We start from the raw sequence: 21,462 nt of genomic DNA, 5'->3' as shown, positions 1-21,462 counted from the left end.
TTTTCAACAAAGAACCCTTGAAATACCTTTCCAGTCTTGAGGAACCCCTGTTAAAAACGACTATATCTACAACTCATGATACAGCATATTAGTGTAATGGTCAGCATGAAAAATGCTCCTTACACTTGTGGTCCTTAGGAAGAATTACCCCCTTAATGATAGCTAAAAAGATCAGTGGTGTCAGTGGGAACTTATCTGGGAGGCAGACATTTCCTATTGTTCAAGGAACCCCTAGCAACCTCTGGAGGAACCCTAGGGTTCCATGGAAGCTTGGTTGAGAAACCCTGCTTTAAGGTATAATATATAATTTTGGCTTTTTGGTGAGCATTTTAAATTGAAGGGCCATGTAGTGTGATTTGGGGGTTATTTTGAAAATGCTGGTTGCCTGGCTGGTTTATTGATCTGAAGAACTCCAAGTTTTTAGCTGTTAGCAAGTACACTATATTGCCAAAAGTAATGGGACACCCCTCCAAATCATTGGATTCAGGTGGTCCAGTCACCTCCATGGCCACAGGTGTAAAAAAAAATCAAGCACCTAGGCATGCATACTGCTTTTGCAAACATTTGTGAAAGAATGGGTCACTCTCAGGAGCTCAGTGAATTCAAGCATGGTACTGTGATTGGTTGCCATCTGTGCAATAAGTCCATCCGTGAAACCTCCTTGCTACAAATTATTCCACGGTCAACTGTTAAGGGCATTACAACAAAGTGGAAGCAACTGGGAACAACAGCATCTTAGCCATGAAGTGGTAGGCCACGTAAAATGGCAGAGCAAGGTCAGCGCAGAAGTTGCCAACTACAGTGGGGCAAAAAAGTATTTAGTCAGCCACCAATTGTGCAAGTTCTCCCACTTAAAAAGATGAGAGTGGCCTGTAATTGGCATCATAGGTAGACCTCAACTATGAGAGACAAAATGAGAAAAAAAAATCCAGACAATCACATTGGCTGATTTGGAAAGAATTTATTTGCAAATTATGGTGGAAAATAAGTATTTAGTCGATATCAAAAGTTCATCTCAGTACTTTGTTATATATCCTTTGCTGGCAATGACAGAGGTCAAACGTTTCCTGTATTTCTTCACAAGGTTGGCACACACTGTTGCTGGTATGTTGGCCCATTCCTCCATGCAGATCTCCTCTAGAGCAGTGATGTTTTGGGGCTGTCGCTGGGCAACACGGACTTTCACCTCCCTCCAAAGGTTTTCTATGGGGTTGAGATCTGGAGACTGGCTAGGCCACTCCAGGACCTTGAAATGCTTCTTACGAAGCCACTCCTTTGTTGTTTGGGCGGTATGTTTGGGATCATTGTCATGTTGGAAGACCCAGCCACGTTTCATCTTCAATGCCCTTGCTGATGGAAGGAGGTTTGCACTCAAAATCTCACGATACATGGCCCCATTCATTCTGTCCTGTACATGGATCAGTCGTCCGGGTCCCTTTGCGGAGAAACAGCCCCAAAGCATGATGTTGCCACCCCCATGCTTCACAGCAGGTATGGTGTTCTTTGGATGCAACTCAGTATTCTCTCTCCTCCAAACACGATGAGTTGTGTTTCTACCAAACAGTTCTATTTTGGTTTCATCTGACCATATGACATTCTCCCAATCCTCTTCTGGATCATCCAAATGCTCTCTAGCAAACTTCACACGGGCCCGGACATTTACTGGCTTAAGCAGGGGGACCCGTCTGGCACTGCAGGATCTGAGTCCCTGGCGGCGTAGTGTGTTACTGATGGTAGCCTTTGTTACGTTGGTCCCAGCTCTCTGCAGGTCATTCACTAGGTCCCCCCGTGTGGTCCCGAGATTTTTGCTCACCGTTTTGTGATCATTTTGACCCCACGGGGTGAGATCTTGCGTGTAGCCCCAGATCGAGGGAGATTATCAGTGGTCTTGTATGTCTTCCATTTTCTAATTATTGCTCCCACAGTTGATTTGTTCACACCAAGCTGCTTCCCTATTGCAGATTCAGTCTTCCCAGCCTGGTGCAGGTCTACAATTTTGTTTCTGGTGTCCTTCGACAGCTCTTTGGTCTTCACCATAGTGGAGTTTGGAGTGTGACTGTTTGAGGTTGTGGACAGGTGTCTTTTATACTGATAACAATTTCAAACAGGTGCCATTGATACAGGTAATGAGTGCAGGACAGAGCCTCTTAAAGAAGAAGGTACAGGTCTGTGAGAGCCAGAAATCTTGCTTGTTTGTAGGTGACCAAATACTTATTTTCCACCATAATTTGCAAATAAATTCTTTCCAAATCAGCCAATGTGATTGTCTGGATTTTGTTTCTCATTTTGTGTCTCATAGTTGAGGTCTACCTCTGATGCCAATTACAGGCCTCTCTCATCTTTTTAAGTGGGAGAACTTGCACAATTGGTGGCTGACTAAATACGTTTTTGCCCCACTGTATCTGCAAAGTCAATAGCTAAAGACCTCCAAACTTCTTATGGCCTTCAGATTAGCACAACAACAGTGCATAGAGAGCTTCATGGAATGGGTTTCCATGGCCGAGCAGGTGCATCCAAGCCTTACATCGCCAAGTGCAATGCAAAGCATCATATGCAGTGGTGTAAAGCACGCCACTACTGGACTCTAGAGCAGTGGAGATGTGTTCTTTGGAGTGACAAATCATGCTTCTCTGCTTGGCAGTCTGGGCGTGTCTGGGTTTGGCAGTTCGGTGCTTGCCTGACTGCATTGTGCCAAATGTAAAGTTTGGTAGAGGGGGATTATGGTGTGGAGTTGTTTTTCAGGCATGACCCCTTAGTTCCAGTGAAGGGAACTCTTAAGGCGTCAGCATACCAAGACATTTTGGACAATTTCATGCTCCCAACTTTGTGGGAACAGTTTGGGGATGGCCCCTTCCTTTCCAACATGACTGCACACCAGTGAACAAAGCAAGGTCCATAAGGACATGGATGAACAAATTTGGGGTAGAGGAACTTGACTGGCCTGAACAGAGTCCTGACCTCAACCTGATAGAACACCTTTGGGATGGATTGCAGTGGAGACTGCGAGCCAGGCCTTCTCATATGACATCAGTGCCTGACCTCACACCTCGCTTCTGGGAGAATGGTCAAACATTCTCATAGACACACTCCTAAACCTTGTGGACAGACTTCCCAGAAGAGCTGCGCTGATGTAGCTGCAAAGAGTGGGCCAACTCAAGATTGAACCCTACGGACTAAGACTGGGATGCCATTAATGTTCATATGCGTGTAAAGGCAGGCGTCCCAATACTTTTGCAAATATAGTGTATGCAGAGTTATGACTTTCCATCACTGACTTGTTCAGGGTTAGTGGTTCTGCTATGATATATGTTCCCCTATACTATGAAGAATAAACATGCTTAGAAGTCCCAAGAGCCCAGTGATGTCCCCTTCACAGTTGCAGTGGTGCATGTCTCTTTCCATGCTACCGTTTTGTTCTTTTGTTGGATGTCTCTTCCTGGTTCTTGCAGTCAACTGCCTGATAATGTAAAAACAGATCTTGTGCAGAAGGAGTTTTGGAACCGTGTTATTCTCTATAGTGGCAATACTAGGTGAGAGTGACATGCTTATCTTCCACCTTCAACCTCCTGTGTTATCCGTGTCAAAAATCATAAGAGGCTGCGGGCAGGAAATTCGCTTGTCACTCTCATGTATGCAAGGAAAGCAGAAGTGAGAGGCCAGCAGCTGTAGGAAAATATTTAAAGTATTTGTAATTTATAAAATATAAAAATTGTCAGTGTCATTAAAGGAAAGGAAAGACATGGGAGCATATTTTTAATTAAATGTCCCTTTAAAAACAGCATAGTATAAGCTTTTAGTTCTACATGTACGTGTAATTCCACTCTATTTTTTTCATGTACAAAATGCATTTTTGCAACCTTAGAACTACATTGCACCTGGCTGTTGAAGTTCCCTCTTGAAGCCACTCCATCTCATGAGATTTATATACAGTTTGTGGGACCTCGCTTCAAGTGGTAGAGCTTCTTCAAAGCACACGGCAACTCGCTTATTTTTCAGGGCTTTTTTACCCACTTTTATTTAAGAAAGTTCAAGAAAACACAAATGCTTCCCACGCAGGGGTATCCACCATCACACGAATTCAAATGAACAGTATTCAGCCTCCTGGCTTGTACGCAGTTTTAAGTCTGCCTCCTGCAGACTCTTCCCAAAGTATGGCACTAGCACACAGCTAGTCCGGCTTCCACCTCTCCTAGGTGTAGCCCACCTGACTCCACGGCAGAGACCTCCCGTCTGCCTGGGTGGAGTCCTCCTAACTGCCGGGGTGGAGCCCAGAATCATGGCCTGGCCTCCACTAAAAGGCCTGCACACACCTGTGCAATCAGCACGCTGGCTGCTCCCAAAATATGGGCCCAGGATTGGAGATTTCATCCCTCCCAAATCTCTAAGAAATCTCCAGGCTACAGGTCCCAAAACAGGCTTTACAAACCAAAGAGGAAACTTATAAATCAGTTTCCTCTGCATTGTGAGAACTGCCTGGAGCCCCTCAACCTGTTTAGTTGAGAATCCTGTGTCTCCATCATGATTTCCACCATGGCAGGATACCGCACTGCCACAAGTTCTAAAACTTTCTTCATCTCCAGAACGTATATTCCTCCTGTCATTCCCTGGTATAAACTCTAATCCATTTATACTAAACCGTTATATAAAACCATATTTTTATGCCACAGGAATAAACCCCATAATCATCATTTTCTGAAATGTTTTAGCTGTAGAGGAGCAATTATCTTTGATGCTGGCCACATAAGTGTATGTTTAGTATTTTCAAACTGGGCCGCTGAAATGCTGAAGCTACACAAATGCTTGCAGTGATATAGTCATTTGATTTTATTGGTCTTTATCCCTAGGTCTGGTTTTTAAAAGTCATGATTATCTGGGCCTTGTTCTACATCTGACGCACAGGTTGCTTAAAATACACACATTGAAAATTACTTGTTTCTAAAGCAGTTTTCATCCCTTACGTATGTTGAGGCATCGTATGTTGATTGACAGAAATCTTCCTTTTATGTTCCCACAATCCTTCATTTTTGTTGTGCTGTGGTATAGTATATTCTATATGTACGGCTTCAGATCTAACTTACTTTATTATTTCATACCACTACATAAAGGACAAAACTGTGATAGAAATAATAATATATCAGACTTTACCTTTAAACCGCAGTTAATATTATTATTATTATTATTATACAGGATTTATATAGCACCAACAGTTTGCTCAGTGCTTTACAATAGAACAGGAAACAATACAGCAACACTACAGTTCAATACAAGAGGGATAGGAGGGCCCTGCTCCTTGGAACTTAATATCAGATTAATGATCAATAGTTTGTGATTTTTAGAAGGTCAGGACCTGTCAGGACGACCTATATGAGCTACCATAGCTGACTTAACTTTAAAGGTGCATTTACTAGACCTTTCATGCATCTTATCAACATATCAGTGATAGCTTTCTTCTCTTTTGACATATCCTTTTTGTCAGTGCCAATCCAGGCTTTGAAAGGATTCTTACAATATTGCTGGTATCCCCCAGGCTGCCTGATTGACAGCTGGTTTCTCCTCTCCGCTTGTGGCTGAGACCCAGTGCTTAGCTGCGCTAACCCCCCTCCAGCCTGGTTCTCCAGTAAGCACTGGAGGGGCAGAGTGGAGAGAAGTGACTGACTGTCATGGATCCCTGCTCCAAGCAGACTGGGAACTGTAGTCATGTGATCACGCAGTTCTTGGTGTTAGAGCCGACATGGGACAGCTGTAGCATCTCACTGATGTTGCAGTATAGAGGTGAGTATGGATGTTTATTTGTTACAAACCCATACTTCTAATTTGAAGGATAAGTTCGCCTTTGGGAACATGTTACATGTTCCACTTCCACCCGTTTTTAGTGTGAAACATGTAACATGTTCCCATAGCTGCAGCCACACAAGCCACCCCCCCTCCCTGTGACAGATAATATGGGGAGAAGTTTCATTGTACTATCTGTCAGATTTGAAAACAGTATGGCCGTATGGGGATCCGCCCACACAGCTGCATCATTCATGTACGTACTTCCGTGAATGAATGAACTGCACGTCCCGACAGCCTTAGCAGCTGTGAGCTTGTAGTTTTCAATGAGCTACCACAGTCTGTGGAGCGCCGTGGTAGTTCATTTGAGCTTCCTGTCAGATATCTGCTTGCTCATACATCCCGTACAGCAGATATTCTAACAGGTCTGCAGGAGACCTGCATTGCATCAGCGATCTACTGATCACTGGTGCAATGCTTTCCAGGCTCCTTTGGACAAAAATAATAAATGCACCCACCTCCCCCAGATTTTTGGCGGGTCTTTCCATGGACACTGTGCCTGGCCGCTGAGTGTCTTCCCTCGTCCCCACACTCACGGTTGGGACAAGGGGAGAGCAGCCTAGAGTAGTGATGCCCGCAAAGGAGAAATGACAGGAGAGAGCTGGGAGGTGCAGACTGTGCTCTCCTTTCATGTTAGTGGAGCTATTCTCCATAAAGCAGATGACACAGGCATGTTCAGTATTTGATTTGTTCCCTGGCTCCTTGCTACCGTGAGATGAGCGGTCATTGGAGGACAGGGTAATGTAACTGTATGCAGCCAATCAAAGAGCAATCCTGTGTCATCTGCTGCATGGAGGATCACTCCACTGATGAGTGAGAGCATAGAACAACCCCCACCTGGTTTCCCGCCTGTAAGCTTGGGGGGGGGGGGGGTGCTTACAGGCCGGGGGAACTGTACACAATAAAAAGTAGAGGGAGGAGTAACAATCATATGTGCTGTGATGGGAGGTTTGTGCAGAAGGGGGGATGGGAGGTAATTGTGCTGGAAAGGGTAATGGCGGGGGTGATTTGTGCTAGGAGAAGGAATGGGAAATATGTGCTAGGAGCAGCACATTTGTGCAAGCAGGAAGGCTTGGGAGGAGGGGGGGGACTTGTACTAAAAGGGGAGGTTTAGGGTAAGGTGGGAGGATTTTATGCTGGGAAGGGTCATTTTGAAGGGGTTTTAGCTAGAGGAGGGATTTGGGGGAATTTGTCCTAGGTGGGGGGATGGAAGGAAGAGGATTGGTGCTGAAAGAGGGGATTGGGGGGGGATTTGTGTGAGGAGGGGGGATTGGGTGGCAATTATTACTAGGTAGGGGGATTGGGGGTGAATTTGGGCTAGGAGAGGGGATTGGGGGGGGGGGTTGCTTGGAGAAAGGATGGGGGGAATTATGAAATTGTTTTTCATTCAGAAAAGGTTCACTGTAATTACTAGTTAATATTTCAGATCTAAACAGGAATACTCCCTTTTTGCAAACGTAGTAAAAAATACCATTGGCTGGGCACAAAGTTTTCAGAAAGTCTCTTTGCAGTTTGCAAAACACATCTTGTGCTGAATTGCTTCCCCTCAAAAACCATCAGCTATTATATGATATTTTTTATTGAATCTGGAGTGATTTGATATTTAGATATTGCTCCTAGAGTTAACCTTGATGGTAAAGAAAAAGCTAGGAATACAGACTGTTATTTTACGAGTTTGAAATGTCAAATTTAGGATCTTTCAATGGCATGTATTATAATGCAGCATTTTGTGTCTTGGCCATCTATCTCCTGACCATGTCTTGTCTCTCTTCCAGGTACACACATTTCGGGGGCCACACTGGTGTGAATATTGTGCTAACTTCATGTGGGGCCTTATTGCTCAGGGAGTCAGGTGCTCAGGTATGGTAACCTCATCCGATTCTTTATATCAGCAATCTCCTGAATGTCACCATGTTTATTGTACGCAATAAATTGTACAGTTTCTTGGCAGTCTCTAAAGGTCAAAATACAGCGGAGTCCATTTGGGTAAATTAAGATATATTCATACATTGCTCTATAATAAACAGGCGGTGAGGTTAATCCTAGAGATTCTGGTGAGAAACAGAGATCAGGCTGACCTTATGTAGACCTTTTCATAATATCCCACAGTTTGCTTGTGTTTTCTGTTTATGGAAAGAGAGAAGCAACCAGCATTCACTGGTGGGCAGACTGGCAATGATAGGAGGAGAGTGATCTGAGATAGTGATGAGAGAAGATTCTGGAGAATTACAGCTTCAGAGGAGCATTGCACACTGCTAATGATATATTCTTCAGAGAAATAAAGCACAAGTAATAGATAAAGCATGGATTTTCAGACAGGATTCAGGCTGGTATGTTGTTCTTATGTGGAAAGATGACCATCCCACATCAGCCAGCAGCATGTATGGGCCACACAGGTTGTTCTGCAAAACATGGCTCGTATGGTATAAAATACATGTACCAGTCCTTGCGCTAGTAATAGAACATTTACAAATAAATAAACACTAACAAATCCTAAATATCACAAGCGGTTGTACAGTACACTGGTAAAATGTACTTCAATAACTCAAAACTCCAGCGCCAAGTGTATCATACAACACAAAAAATGTGCGTATGTACAACAAAAGCTATAAGGCAAATGAGAGTTGGAAAGAGACCAATATAAAAAAGGTGCTCCACCCAAGACTAAAATGCCAAAATTAATATATAAAAAGTTTTTGATGATATGATGATGATTGTGAAATGTTTAGAGGGAACCATTCACAACATCACTCTTCATATCAGACAAGAACCTGTATGTACAAGAACCACAAACTCTGTGAGATGATGTCAGCTCACTTCTTAGTTCTAGGTATCTCCAAAGGATTCCTGGTCACACGTACAGTCATTGTTTGTTGTTTATGGATCAAAAACAAGCTACCTATACATTTAATTTTGCTGGTTATTCTCGTCTCTACACAAGTTCCGTTTTTTCTACATCTGTCTTTCAAAGACTAATGGCTGCACATGAGGCCAGGGATCCTATGGAGATTTTTGCAGCTGAGACAGTGAACTGAATGTGGGACTAAAGCCAGCCTTTAATGGATCATAATTTGGCATGTTCAGCAGGGAACCATTGGGCCAGTTCAGCAGGGTATATGGTTTGAAATTCGGACAGTTCAGCAAGGACCAGACGAACTTCAATCCAAGTGTGGGGGGCACTGTGGTTGTCTAGAAGTCGATCTAATGATCAACTTCTGTACAACCACCTTGTTGGATTTTCCCCACTCAATCAGCACTGCAGGCTATAGCCTGCAATGTGACAAGAATATTCTGACAGTGGGCATCTCCCCACTGTCAGAATATAATGACACAGCGAGGAGGATTCCCCCATCCATCTTTACTGTGTGGATGGAGGAATAGGGGTGTAAGCTTTTTTCATTCAACCAGCGGGTTGAACAAAAAAAAAAACCTAATCTATGGACTGCGTAAGTCTGGATGGAGTATCTCATAGCTGGTAGTTCTTGGACAAACAGCAGTCTGGATTCAAGCCTACATGGATTATAGCTTTTAGTCTTAATTCCCTGAAGGTCTAATGGTGGTGATGAGTTTTCATTTACCTATAGGTTGTAGACATCATTTGAAGCCTGAAATGTAACAGTGATGGTATGGGTTGTTCCCTCTACAATATACTGTGTGTGTCTACATCATTTTTATTATGTATAATTTGGACTTTTAGTTTTGGATGGAGCCCCTTTTCAGTGTTGCCAGCCTACCACATTGAAATTCACTGACAGGACACCCACATTTTACTGGCAGCCAAGTTTTTTACTGTCATTTCTAAAAGTTAGAAAAATACAGTTTTAAGTGCAAATTTCAGTATTTAGTCTACAAACAAGTACAACATGCAGTTAGCAATATGATTTAAGGTAGATATAAGGCAAACAAACATATTTATTATTTTATTTTTCAATACAGTAAGTGAGTAGCTCAGGGACAGGACTCAGGAGGGCAAGAAATTAGAATGGGCAGGCACACACACACACATAAATTGAATATCACTGTGACACTGACAGTAGTGTGCAGCAGCCCAGATGATGATAATGACACCTCACCAACATGACACCTCCTCTTCTAAGTCACAGTGCCAGTCTCTCTCCATGCCAGGTGGTCCCTTCAGTCATCTGCAATCCAAACAGCACTAACAGTCCTGCTGCTGGCTTGCCTTGCTCCCATCCCGCAGACCCGCACACCCGGCTCTGACCTCTCCACTCAGCTCCCTTGCACCATGACGTCACTCGATATGCTTAGGCACCGCCTCCGCCAGACCTGCCCCCCCACCAGTGGCACCTGAACACTGGGATGGTTTAAGCTCTGGACTGGAACTGTGCATGCACACTTTTGAGCCAAGTGTCATAGCCATATTTTTAACTGGCAACCTTTTCCTGTCACTGGAATATACTGGCAGGAGAAAAGTGCCAATTTTTTACTGGCTGCCAGTAAAAATACAGAAGGTTGACAACACTGCACCTTTTGCATATTGGTATGTACCATTTAAGGAGCAGCAAATTATATAAATGGTTTTTATCATTTCTGAACATGTATTTAGTTTGGTGGTGGTCACAGACTGGACATCATTAAGTGCAATGCAGGACCAGTAGTCCTGCTTTGTCATAATGCCACGGTCTGCCAACAACCTTGAGCGTTGAAGAGGAGTTCAGCTTTAAGGAATGATAACTCATGCGATTATGTTGTAGATGAATTAGACTTTTACAGTAAAAAAAAAAAAACTATTCATGTGGAAACTTCACTTGATCCATGCAATTATGCCTTTAGTGGACTGAAAAAAGGCAAATAAGGCATGGTAATAAAAATACAGTGTGCTTTCCACTGTTGTGAATAGAGGCTACTGTGTGCTCAGTTGCTTTGTACTACATACAACGTGTCAGTACATGTGAACACATCATGTATGGACCGAATTCTGAAGTAATAAGCACATGTGCAAAAAGCATAGAGAGAGATTATTTATTAGAAGGATTTGAAGGATAGATACTTCATAAAGTGAATTTCAGCTAATCTAAATGGAAACTATAAGAGTTTTGTCCATTGTATCTAATTTGTATACATTTTAAACAGATACATTTTGTACTATTAACCTCCTTGGTGTTCTGATTATGTCAGTATTTCTGTGCTCAAAGCGGTACACTGTTTTCAATGGAAATATGTTGTTTTTTTATTGTAGGCCTGTAATTCTTAGGAATAACTCACTGAAATATGTCTGAACAAGATTCTAGTAAACATCCCGGGTATGATAAAATTTTAAACATGAAATCATAAATTATAATATAATAAATAATCATAAAAAAGAATAATAATACATTTAATTAAATAATGTAATAAAACCAAAAACACTAAAATTTGAAATAGAGCCCCAAATTAGCACATCACTGAGCTTAGTCGCAAAAACGGTTTCAGTGTCTGATGACGAATTTCTCCACGAATCATTATCACTCAATTCTGCAAGTGGTTCTAATTTACTATCGCTGTTCTCTAGCTGGTCTAAAACCGATTTTGACCTAAAGGGACGCTTTTTGGATTCCATGGACGTTTCTCAGTTTCCAGGCCGAAAGGACGGTAAAAATGCAGGCAGGGCACAGGACAAAGCACTCGGGACAAAATGTATGTGAAATGGTTTGATACAGTAATGTAATACTATCAGATTTTTGTGTATTGAGTGAATGTCAAATTTTTGAATTTTTTAAATTCCCGCCGGTTCTGTCCCCTGTACATCCCTATGCTCGCAGGGAACGGAACCCGGAAGACGGATGCCGGCATCGGCCGGAGGACATGGCCGGGGACGCTGCAGGGGGGGACATCGTGGGACCGCAGGACAAGGTAAGTGATCCAGGGATCCCAGAGCAACGCTGCAGTGTAATCCTGAGTGTAGCTCAGGGTTACCGCTTGTGGTATTGAATGTTAACCCCGAGCTATACACTTGGGAATACCACCAGGGGGGTTAATATAATTTTTTTTTACACAGGGTCAGCCTATGACACAGAATTAAAATAGTACTATAGGTTTTCTAAAGCAAGAGCACAGCGGAAGCTGCTTTCTTTCATTCTCTCTCTCTCTGACTGGATAAACCTATGGCATCCTCTGAGCAGGCAGGGGGAGGGGGTGAGCATTGGTTCTTATTTGTTCTATTGTGTGCAAACTGTATAAAGGCTTGTGTTGATGGGCTTTGTTAGCATCAGAAGGGTTTTGCATTCCCATACAATTCTATAGGAATGTAAAACCCGCTAGCAGGTCAAATACAGGTCAGAAGGTCAACTGCAATTCAAATGCACTTGAAAGTTCTGAATAATATCAAAAGCATCTAAACTTTATATTATATTAAATTGATGCGAACAAAAGCCCTAACCCCATGGAAACAGGCCCTAAAGAGTACCTGAAGAACATGGGAAGGACTCAAGAGCACCACCTGTTGTCTAGAAATTAAAGTACAAGATATTCTGAAGAAATATATATTTGTAAAAAATATTTTGTTTTCTAGTCCTGACTATAATAAAAAAGAGACAAAATATATGCATAATTATTTACACTCTAACAAATATAAGTATTTAATATCACCATTATCATTTTTACTCTACTGTGGTGCATGCCCAAAATACATTTCATACAGCTTTTTGAACTCCAGGCTTACAGGGATAAAATACATATAAATGAGCTGTTGTACTTGCCAAATGGTTTGTATTTTTGTTATTCAGTCCTGTGATTTATGCATCGTTCACACCATACGTGCACAAAAACTGATGGAAACTAACGCACAGATTTCACTCGCAGAGACATCAGTTTACATCCATTTTCACTTCAATGAGTTTTATACACGTTGTAGATTCCTGTGCAGAACAAATCTGCACGTGATACTAGTGTTGTGATGTGAACAAGGCACATAGAGAACAATTGATTTTGTTGTGCCCTTGCAGAAGGCGTGCAGAAAATCCAACGTCTCTTAAACAGTTATTCCGCACAAGACTGCCTGTGTAGCACAGACTGGCAGGGCACCAAGACCTGATTTTTCTCTGTTGTATTTAAGTAACACGTACAGGTCTTATTGCTCCCCAAGCCTGTGACTGAATGCTAAAGGAGAAGCAGCAGACTAATGAGCTTATCCCTCTACTCTCTCTTCTTATCAGCATGTTTTCCTCTCCTCGTCTGAGCTCTGCCATATGAGGAGACTGATACCAAGTCAAACTCAGGTACTTAAAGCTGAACTCCAGCTATATGTGGAGGGGCTAATCAGGATTATCAGGTAGGAAGATGGATTACTGTAACCAGAGGGAGTGGTAGGGGCTCACAGAAAAGGAAGCCCGGCCCTGGGTTTGTGCACCCAAACAGATTTGCCAAGTTTAGTGAACATGTGGGGGTGGCAAGCTAAGGGGTGGCAGCCCTGGATGTCACTGCTATCGCTAACAGCCGGGGGGGGCAGACCATCTGGGAGGGGTGGTGAGGGTAGTGCAAGAAAGTCTAGACAGCTGGTGGTAGTAGGGGATTTTATAATCAGAAGGACTGATAGAATAATTTGTTGCCAGGATCGCCTCAACTGGTTTGCTGTCTATCTGGTGCCAGGGTTCGGCATGTGGTGGACCGGGTTGATAAATTACTGGGAGGGGCTGGGCATGACCCAGCTGTCTTGGTTCATGTTGGAACCAATGACAGAATACATGGAAGGTGGAGGCTCCTTAAGATTCAATTTAAAGAATTTAAAGAACTAGGCTGCAAGCTGAAGGGAAGGACCTCCAAGTTGATATTCTCAGAAATATTACCTGTGCCATGCGCAACTCAGGAAAGACAGGGGGAGATTAGAGAACTCAATGCATGGCTGAAGACCTGGTGTAAGAGGGAAGGATTTTGGTTTCTAGAGCACTGGGCTGACTTTTGCTAGAGATGGTTTGCACCTAAATGGAAGGGGGTCTGCTGTGCTAGGGGAGAGGTTTATGGGAAGGCTGGAGGAATATTTAAACTAGGATCGAGGGAGTTGGGAGAATTAGATTATAACTGAGTAGACAGATCAGACAGTGGTCAGTACTTATTGGTGGGTGGAATGGGGAAAGATTGGGGGAAGGCTATGGCACATAAGAAGGTTCCCATGTTACAAACAACCAGTGGAATTGGTACCATTTGTATGAAAATAACAAATATGCAAAATACGTGTGAACAAAGTGTCAATTAATTAAAGTGTTTGTTCACCAACGCCAGAAGTCCGCCAAGCAATATAGGTGAGTTGGAAGCTTGATTTAATTGGTATTGCTGAATCTTGGCTTCATTCTTCACATGACTGAGCCATTAATATTCCTGGCTATGTTCTCTTTCGGAGAGACAGGGTAAATAGATAAGGTGGTGGTATTTGTCTCTATGTGAGAAGTGATCTCAGAGTGAGTATGAAAGAGGACCTAGTTGATGGAGAGTATGATGAGGCTGAAGTTTATTGGGTGGAACTGCACATGGGGGTGCGTACTACAAAGGTAATCATTGGAGTTTGTTATAGACCTCCCAGTGTTAATGAGGAGGTGGAGACTCAGCTCCTTGCACAGATCGAAAGGGCTGGGACAGTGATAATAATGGGGGATTTTAACTACCCGGAAATTGACTGGAGTAATGGTTCTGCAGGAACAGTTAAAGGGCAAAAATGTTTAAACCTACTACAGGACAATTTAATGGTACAGTTAATAGAGGCCCCTACTAGGAATGATGCTCTGCTAGACCTTGTAATCTCAAACCATGCAGAGCTTATTACGAATGTCCATATAAAAGAACATCTGGGTAGCAGTGACCATAACATGATTTCATTTATTGTTAGCTGTAAACAGCAAGCACATACGGGAAAAATAAAAACGCTCAATTTTAAGAGAGCTAATTTTCCAAGGCTGAGAGATGCTCTCCAAGTCTTAGACTGGGAGGGAATATTGGCATCGATGAACGCAACACAGAAATGGGAGTTCTTCAAAAAGACTGTATGTGAACACACTGCAAAATATATTCCCATGGGCAACAAGTTTAAAAGGCTAAAAATCAAACCTATGTGGCTTACAGTCAAAGTTAAAAAAGCTATTGATAATAAGAAAAGAGCTTTTATTAAATATAAAAATTAAGGAATGCTATCATCGTTTAAACATTACAAAGACTATAACAGAATATGCAAAAAGGAAATAAAGGCCGCAAAAACTGAAAACATACGACCGAGTGCAAAAGATAGCAGGACCAACCCCCAAAAATTCTTCAAATATATTAATAGTAAAAAGGTCCGGTCTGAGCATGTAGGCCCTTTACAAAATAATCTAGAGTGGGTGACTGGGGACAAAGAGAAGGCAAATTTATTAAATACCTTCTACAGCTCTGTGTATACAAAGGAGCATGGGGGAGCTCTTCTCCATAATAAGCATGGTACTGACACAGCTTCAGATGATCCACATTGGCTCACAATTGATATGATTCAAAAATATTTAGACAGAAAAAGGTGAATAAAGCACCTGGACTGGATTGCATACACACACGGGCCCTTACAGAATTGAGCTCTGCTATTTCAAAGCCATTGTTTTTAATTTTTAGGGACTGTTTAATGACTGGCATAGTATCACTGGATTGGCGTAAGGCCAGTGTGGTGCCAATATTTAAAAAGGGGTCAAAATCTTTACCACGTAAATATAGACCTGTTAGTTTAACTTCTATAGTTGGGAAGATACTGGAGAGTTTAATAAAAGACCACATAGATAAGTTCTTGCTGGAAAAAATATTTTAAGCAACAGACAGCATGGATTCATGAAAGACAGAAGTTGTCAAACAAATCTGATTTCTTTTTATGAGGAAATGAGCAAACCCTTGGACAGAGGGGTGGCGGTGGACGTGGTATACTTGGATTTTGCAAAAGTGTTTGACACAGTTCCCCACACACGGCTAATGTGTAAGGTAAAGTCTACAGGCTTGGAAAAATCCATATGTAAATGGATAGAAAACTGGCTAAAAGATCGTATTCAAAGAGTAGTGATTAATGATTCATACTCTGAATGGTCTAGGGTCATCAGTGGTGTACCCCAAGGTTCAGTATTGGAACCCTTACTTTTTAATATATTTATAAACAATATAAAGTCTGGGATTAAATATACCATTTCAGTCTTTGCAGATGACACCAAGCTGTGCAGTGGAATAACGTCCTTACAGGATGTCTTCAATTTACAAGCCGATCTCAATGCACTGTGTAATTGGGCAACTATGTGGCAAATGAGGTTTAATGTTGATAAATGTAAGGTTATGCACTTGGGGGCTAAGAATATGCATGCATCATACATACTAGGGGGAGTACAACTGGGGGAATCAATGGTGGAGAAGGATCTGGGAGTTCTGGTAGATCAGAAGCTTAATAATGGCATGCAATGCCAAGCTGCGGTTTCTAAAGTGAACAAAATAGTTTTTTTGTATTAAAAGAGGTATAGACTCCAGAGAGAGATATCATTTTACCTCATCTGGAATATGCAGTTCAGTTTTGGGCACCAATTCACAAAAACAACATTGGGGAGCTGGAGAAAGTACAAAGAAGGGCAAGCAAACTGATACGAGGCATGGAGGAGCTCAACTATGAGGAAAGAGTAGAGGAACTGTATTTATTCTCTGTTGAGAAGAGGAGATTAAGGGGGATATGATCAACATGTATAAATACATCAGTGGTTCATATAGTGAACTCGGTGTAGAGTTATTCACCCTGAGGTCATCACAGAGGACAAGGGGGCACTCTTTACGTCTGGAGGAAAAGAAATTTAATCTCCAAACATGGAAAGGTTTCTTCACAGTGAGAGCTGTGAAAATGTGGAATAGACTCCCTCAAGAGTTGGTTCTGGCCAGCTCAGTGGATTGTTTTAAAAAAGGCCTGGATTCTTTCTTAGATACACAGAATATCACTGGATACTAACATGTATAGGTAAAGTTGATTCAGGGAATATCAGATTGCCTTTCAGGGGATCAGGAAGGAATTTTTTATCCCTCCAGGAGCAAATTGGATCGTGCTTTGCTCGTTTTTTTTGCCTTCCTCTGGATCAACTGTGGGTATAGGATTATACAGTCAGGTTCATAAATATTGGGACATCGACACAATTCTAACATTTTTGGCTCTATACACCACCACAATGGATTTGAAATTAAATGAACAAGATGTGCTTTAACTGCAGACTGTCAGCTTTAATTTGAGGGTATTTACATCCAAATGAGGTGAACGGTGTAGGAATTACAACAGTTTGCATATGTGCCTCCCACTTGTTAAGGGACCAAAAGTAATGGGACAATTGGCTTCTCAGCTGTCCCATGGCCAGGTGTGTGTTATTCCCTAATTATCCCAATTACAATGAGCAGATAAAAGGTCCAGAGTTCATTTCAAGTGTGCTATTTGCATTTGGAATCTGTTGCTGTCAATTCTCAAGATGAGATCCAAAGAGCTGTCACTATCAGTGAAGCAAGCCATCATTAGGCTGAAAAAACAAAACAAACCCATCAGAGAGATAGCAAAAACATTAGGCATGGCCAAAACAACTGTTTGGAACATTTTTAAAAAGAAGGAACGCACCAGTGAGCTTAGCAACACCAAAAGACCCGGAAGACCACAGAAAACAACTGCGGTGGATGACCAAAGAATTCTTTCCCTGGTGAAGAAAACACCCTTCACAACAGTTGGCCAGATCAAGAACACTCTCCAGGAGGTAGGTGTATGTGTGTCAATGTCAACAATCAAGAGAAGACTTCACCAGAGTGAATGCAGAGGGTTCACCACAAGATGTAAACCATTGGTGAGCCTCGAACACAGGAAGGCCAGATTAGAGTTTGCCAAACGACATCTAAAAAAGCCTTCACAGTTCTGGAACAACATCCTATGGACAGATGAGACCAAGATCAACTTGTACCAGAGTGATGGGAAGAGAAGAGTATGGACAAGGAAAGGAACTGCTCATGATCCTAAGCATACCACCTCATCAGTGAAGCATGGTGGTGGTAGTGTCATGGCGTGGGCATGTATGGCTGCCAATGGAACTGGTTTTCTTGTATTTATTGATGATATGACTGCTGACAAAGGCAGCAGGATGAATTCTGAAGTGTTTCAGGGAATATTATCTGCTCATATTCAGCCAGATGCTTCAGAAATCATTGGACGCCGCTTCACAGTGCAGATAGACAATGACCCAAAGCATACTGCAAAAGCAACCAAAGAGTTTTTTAAGGGAAAGAAGTGGAATGTTATGCAATGGCCAAGTCAATCACCTGACCTGAATCCGATTGAGCATGCATTTCACTTGCTGAAGACAAAACTGAAGGGAAAATGCCCCAAGAACAAGCAGGAACTGAAGACAGTTGCAGTAGAGGCCAGGCAGAGCATCACCAGGGATGAAACCCAGCATCTGGTGATGTCTATGCATTCCAGACTTCAGGCAGCAATTGACTACAAAGGATTTGCAACCAAGTATTAAAAAGTGAAAGTTTGATTTATGATTATTATTCTGTCCCATTACTTTTGGTCCCTTAACAAGTGGGAAGCACATATGCAAACTGTTGTAACTCCTACACCGTTCACATGATTTGGATGTAAATACCCTCAAATTAAAGCTGACCGTCTGCAGTTAAAGCACATCTTGTTTGTTTTATTTCAAATCCATTGTGGTGGTGTATAGAGCCAAAAATTTTAGAATTGTGTTGATGTCCCAATATTTATGGACCTGTCTTTAACCTTTTTTTTTTTTTTTTAATGGTTGAACTGGATGGACTTTTGTCTTTTTTCAGCCAGACTAACTATGTAATCTCCACTCTTGCATAGTTTTACAGGCTTCTTTCCTGTACTGAAATAGCTTACTGTGAATGTACTGCTCACTGTGAGCTGCAGCAAGTCAGATAGACCTTATTTCATGAATGGAAGACATCAAACATCATTTAGCTCTTTTGTCACTAGCCTTGCTACCCCTGGTCCACCCCTTTAATTCATTTGATTGCAGTCCATTCAGTCATGGAGGCATGGCATCACATGCAGGTCATGATCTGTCTTCATTGCATAAAGAAGTACGGAGACTCAGTGATCATGTCACTGGGTCTAAAATAAGGTATGCAACAAAAATGGAAAGGTTTTATTTAAAAATGTTATTAGCAAGTTGATGAGAGGAAAGGAGGAATCAGAGAAGGCAAAATATAAGCAGATTAAACTTCAGCTTTAAAAAAATACAATAAGTGATGTATTAATCAATACAGAGCTGTCATCCCAGCAGCCAGTGCAGATTTATAGCTGCGGTCAGTCTGGGACATCATGGCCTGAAAGCAGTGTGCATGTGTGCATAGGCATATAGAGCGCATACTGTTATTGCTGGACCAACCTCATTGTAAGTGGCTGCAGCTGTTGACAGGTCCTTGACATAAGTTGTGCTGATTACTGGGACTCGTCTGAAATGCTACAAAAACATTTAATAGAGTAGTGCCCTCCAGGATTACAAGAGATTTCACTGTCCTTGTGATGAATTATGCTTGACTTAATTTAAGCTATCGTGACAAATTAAAAATATTTTGTTCCTAATTTAAAGATGCCTTCTGGGCTTCCATGCAATTCACTGATGTGTAATTGGATGAAAGGGTTGTTCAAACGCATCATTATTTTATAGCCCGCGGATGACCTTTTCTGTGATAGAGAAAAACCATTATGGTTGGTTCCTCCTGCATTCAGGCTTCATACTCTAAACAAAATATTTTAAGCCCTATCTTCATAAATGGTTAGTATTATGAAATAACTGCTTTCCAAATTATTAAGTGGATACTCTGTGTGGATGTCTAAGTTCATTTGGAAGCACTATTTAAAATATGAATTCCCAAGCAATGACTATTAAAGGTAGACATCAGTCAAAGTAGGCATTGAGATGCATACAGGGAGTACATTTTACTTGCTAGGACTTCACTCTTTCATCCAGACATTGCTGTAGTTTTCTGGTCCACCCTACTCCCTTTTGATGGTACCTGCAGGCTCCTTACCATATCTTATAAAGATCATTGACTGTGTTTTCACAAGTTTCCCACAGACACGAGCCCTATTCAGACCTGCTTTGTAAGTTTGCTGTTCACTGTGGTGTGTATCTGCCATTTGGCATGTGCAGCTTCCTGTAGCAGGGGGATTTAAGCAGGAAGGTTGTGCCAGGAGTAGATTGGTCATGGGAGTGAGAAGAACCATACATAGTGAGATGTAATGTTGCATCTAAGTGGTGTCAACCCTTAGCGGGACCCTGAAACAGAACTTTTGGTGGGCCATGTACCAGTGATTGGGAACTAGTATGAGCTAAAGATGTGATACACCACAGCATAGCCTGGAATCCTGACTACTATTTAAAGAGGAATGCTGCACACCTGACAACCTGTTGCATTGCCATGTGATTCATGAAGAACTGTGATATGGGGATGACAAAAATTGTACGTTTATGCCATTCTGGTTCTGGTTAGGTGAATCATCTGGTGTTATTTACTGTAAACACAAAGTGAGTGAAAGGAACAGGGAATGAAATGCAAACCTTCATGTTTCACCTCAGGGTGTTGGAGAGTAAGAGGTAAGGAAGGAGGAGCAGCCAGCTTGGGAGAGGAGGTGGTGGTGGCCAGTGACAGAGGTTCTGTCAGAGGAGTGGATTGTTGGCTGTATGGTCTACCCTTCCAAGTAGCCACTGGATAGCAGAACCATCCTCATGGACTTGGACTGGACCACTGGTGTATGAGGCTTTGCAGAGTATACAGCAGCTTCTCTCCATGCCTTCGGGTCAAAAATAAAGCATAAAGTGTTATGTGTGTAAAGAACTAGTGGAGGAAAATCAGTGTTTAATGCTATTTCCCTCAAAATGACTTTGTAGTCAGTGTCGGGACAGATATCACTGGCAGGAGAGAAGACGTTCTCCTTCCGGTATGGGTACAGTGAAGTGCTTTGGTCTTTGGCCACAAGGGGTGCTAACTCACACATTAAAGTGGTACTGTTATTCAAACATTAGTTCCCAGCACTTTTGTTGAGAAAAAACCAATCCCCTATGGGTGATCAATGTTCATTTAAAGGATTTTAACAAACTTTATTGCAGACTGCTACCTTCTGTGGTTCCAAAGGAAAAGCTGTCTGTTTGTGTAAATGTGCAAAGTGAATGTGAATGGGAGTGACTGTTTCATTATTATTCAGCTGATGCTCTTGCAGAGTTCTAATAAGGAAATGTGCAGTGTCTGAATCCCTTTAGATGTGATTAACCCTATGAGAGTATCTCACCAAAAATTAAAATTTTTGTTGCGGAGAATGCCTAAAATCTCACTTGTATCGTAGTGCAGACTTCTGGGAAAATCAGTGAGCCAATTACACAAGCAGGGAGGTTCTTTATACCAACTGTGTATGGAACGCCTCTGAGTTGTCATATTGCATTGAATTTTAGAGAAACTAGCAGTTGTATATGCTATATAATTTTTTTGTTTATTTGCTATTTTTTCCCACAAAAGGGAAGTTACCCTTTAACAACCTGCTGCCTGAGGGGGCACCCTACTCCTTGCAGCTTTATAGTAGGCACTGGTGTGGAAACTGGCTTAACAACCCCATGGCCTAAGGGGGTGCTTTTTCAACTACTGACTAGATCTAGCTCTGATCAG

At 42.0% G+C, this 21,462-nt stretch overlaps 1 protein-coding gene across 2 annotated transcripts in view; it reads left to right on the top strand.

The window, feature by feature from the left end:
• CHN2 (chimerin 2) overlaps window positions 1–21,462 on the top strand; it is a 435,484-nt gene that overhangs the window by 362,989 nt on the left and 51,033 nt on the right. For both annotated transcript variants that reach the window (XM_089669879.1, XM_089669880.1), the window contains one exon: window positions 7,608–7,692. In XM_089669879.1, the coding sequence (XP_089526005.1) occupies window positions 7,608–7,692 (85 nt within the window). The remainder of the gene's footprint in view (window positions 1–7,607; window positions 7,693–21,462) is intronic.

This window comes from Staurois parvus, unplaced genomic scaffold, assembly GCF_062004578.1.
Source record: "Staurois parvus isolate SC_StPar_1 unplaced genomic scaffold, SC_StPar_1.0 ptg000082l, whole genome shotgun sequence".
NCBI lineage: Eukaryota > Metazoa > Chordata > Amphibia > Anura > Ranidae > Staurois > Staurois parvus.
The sequence above is the reverse complement of the archived record's forward strand: the minus strand, read 5'-3'. Positions and strand labels throughout refer to the sequence as shown.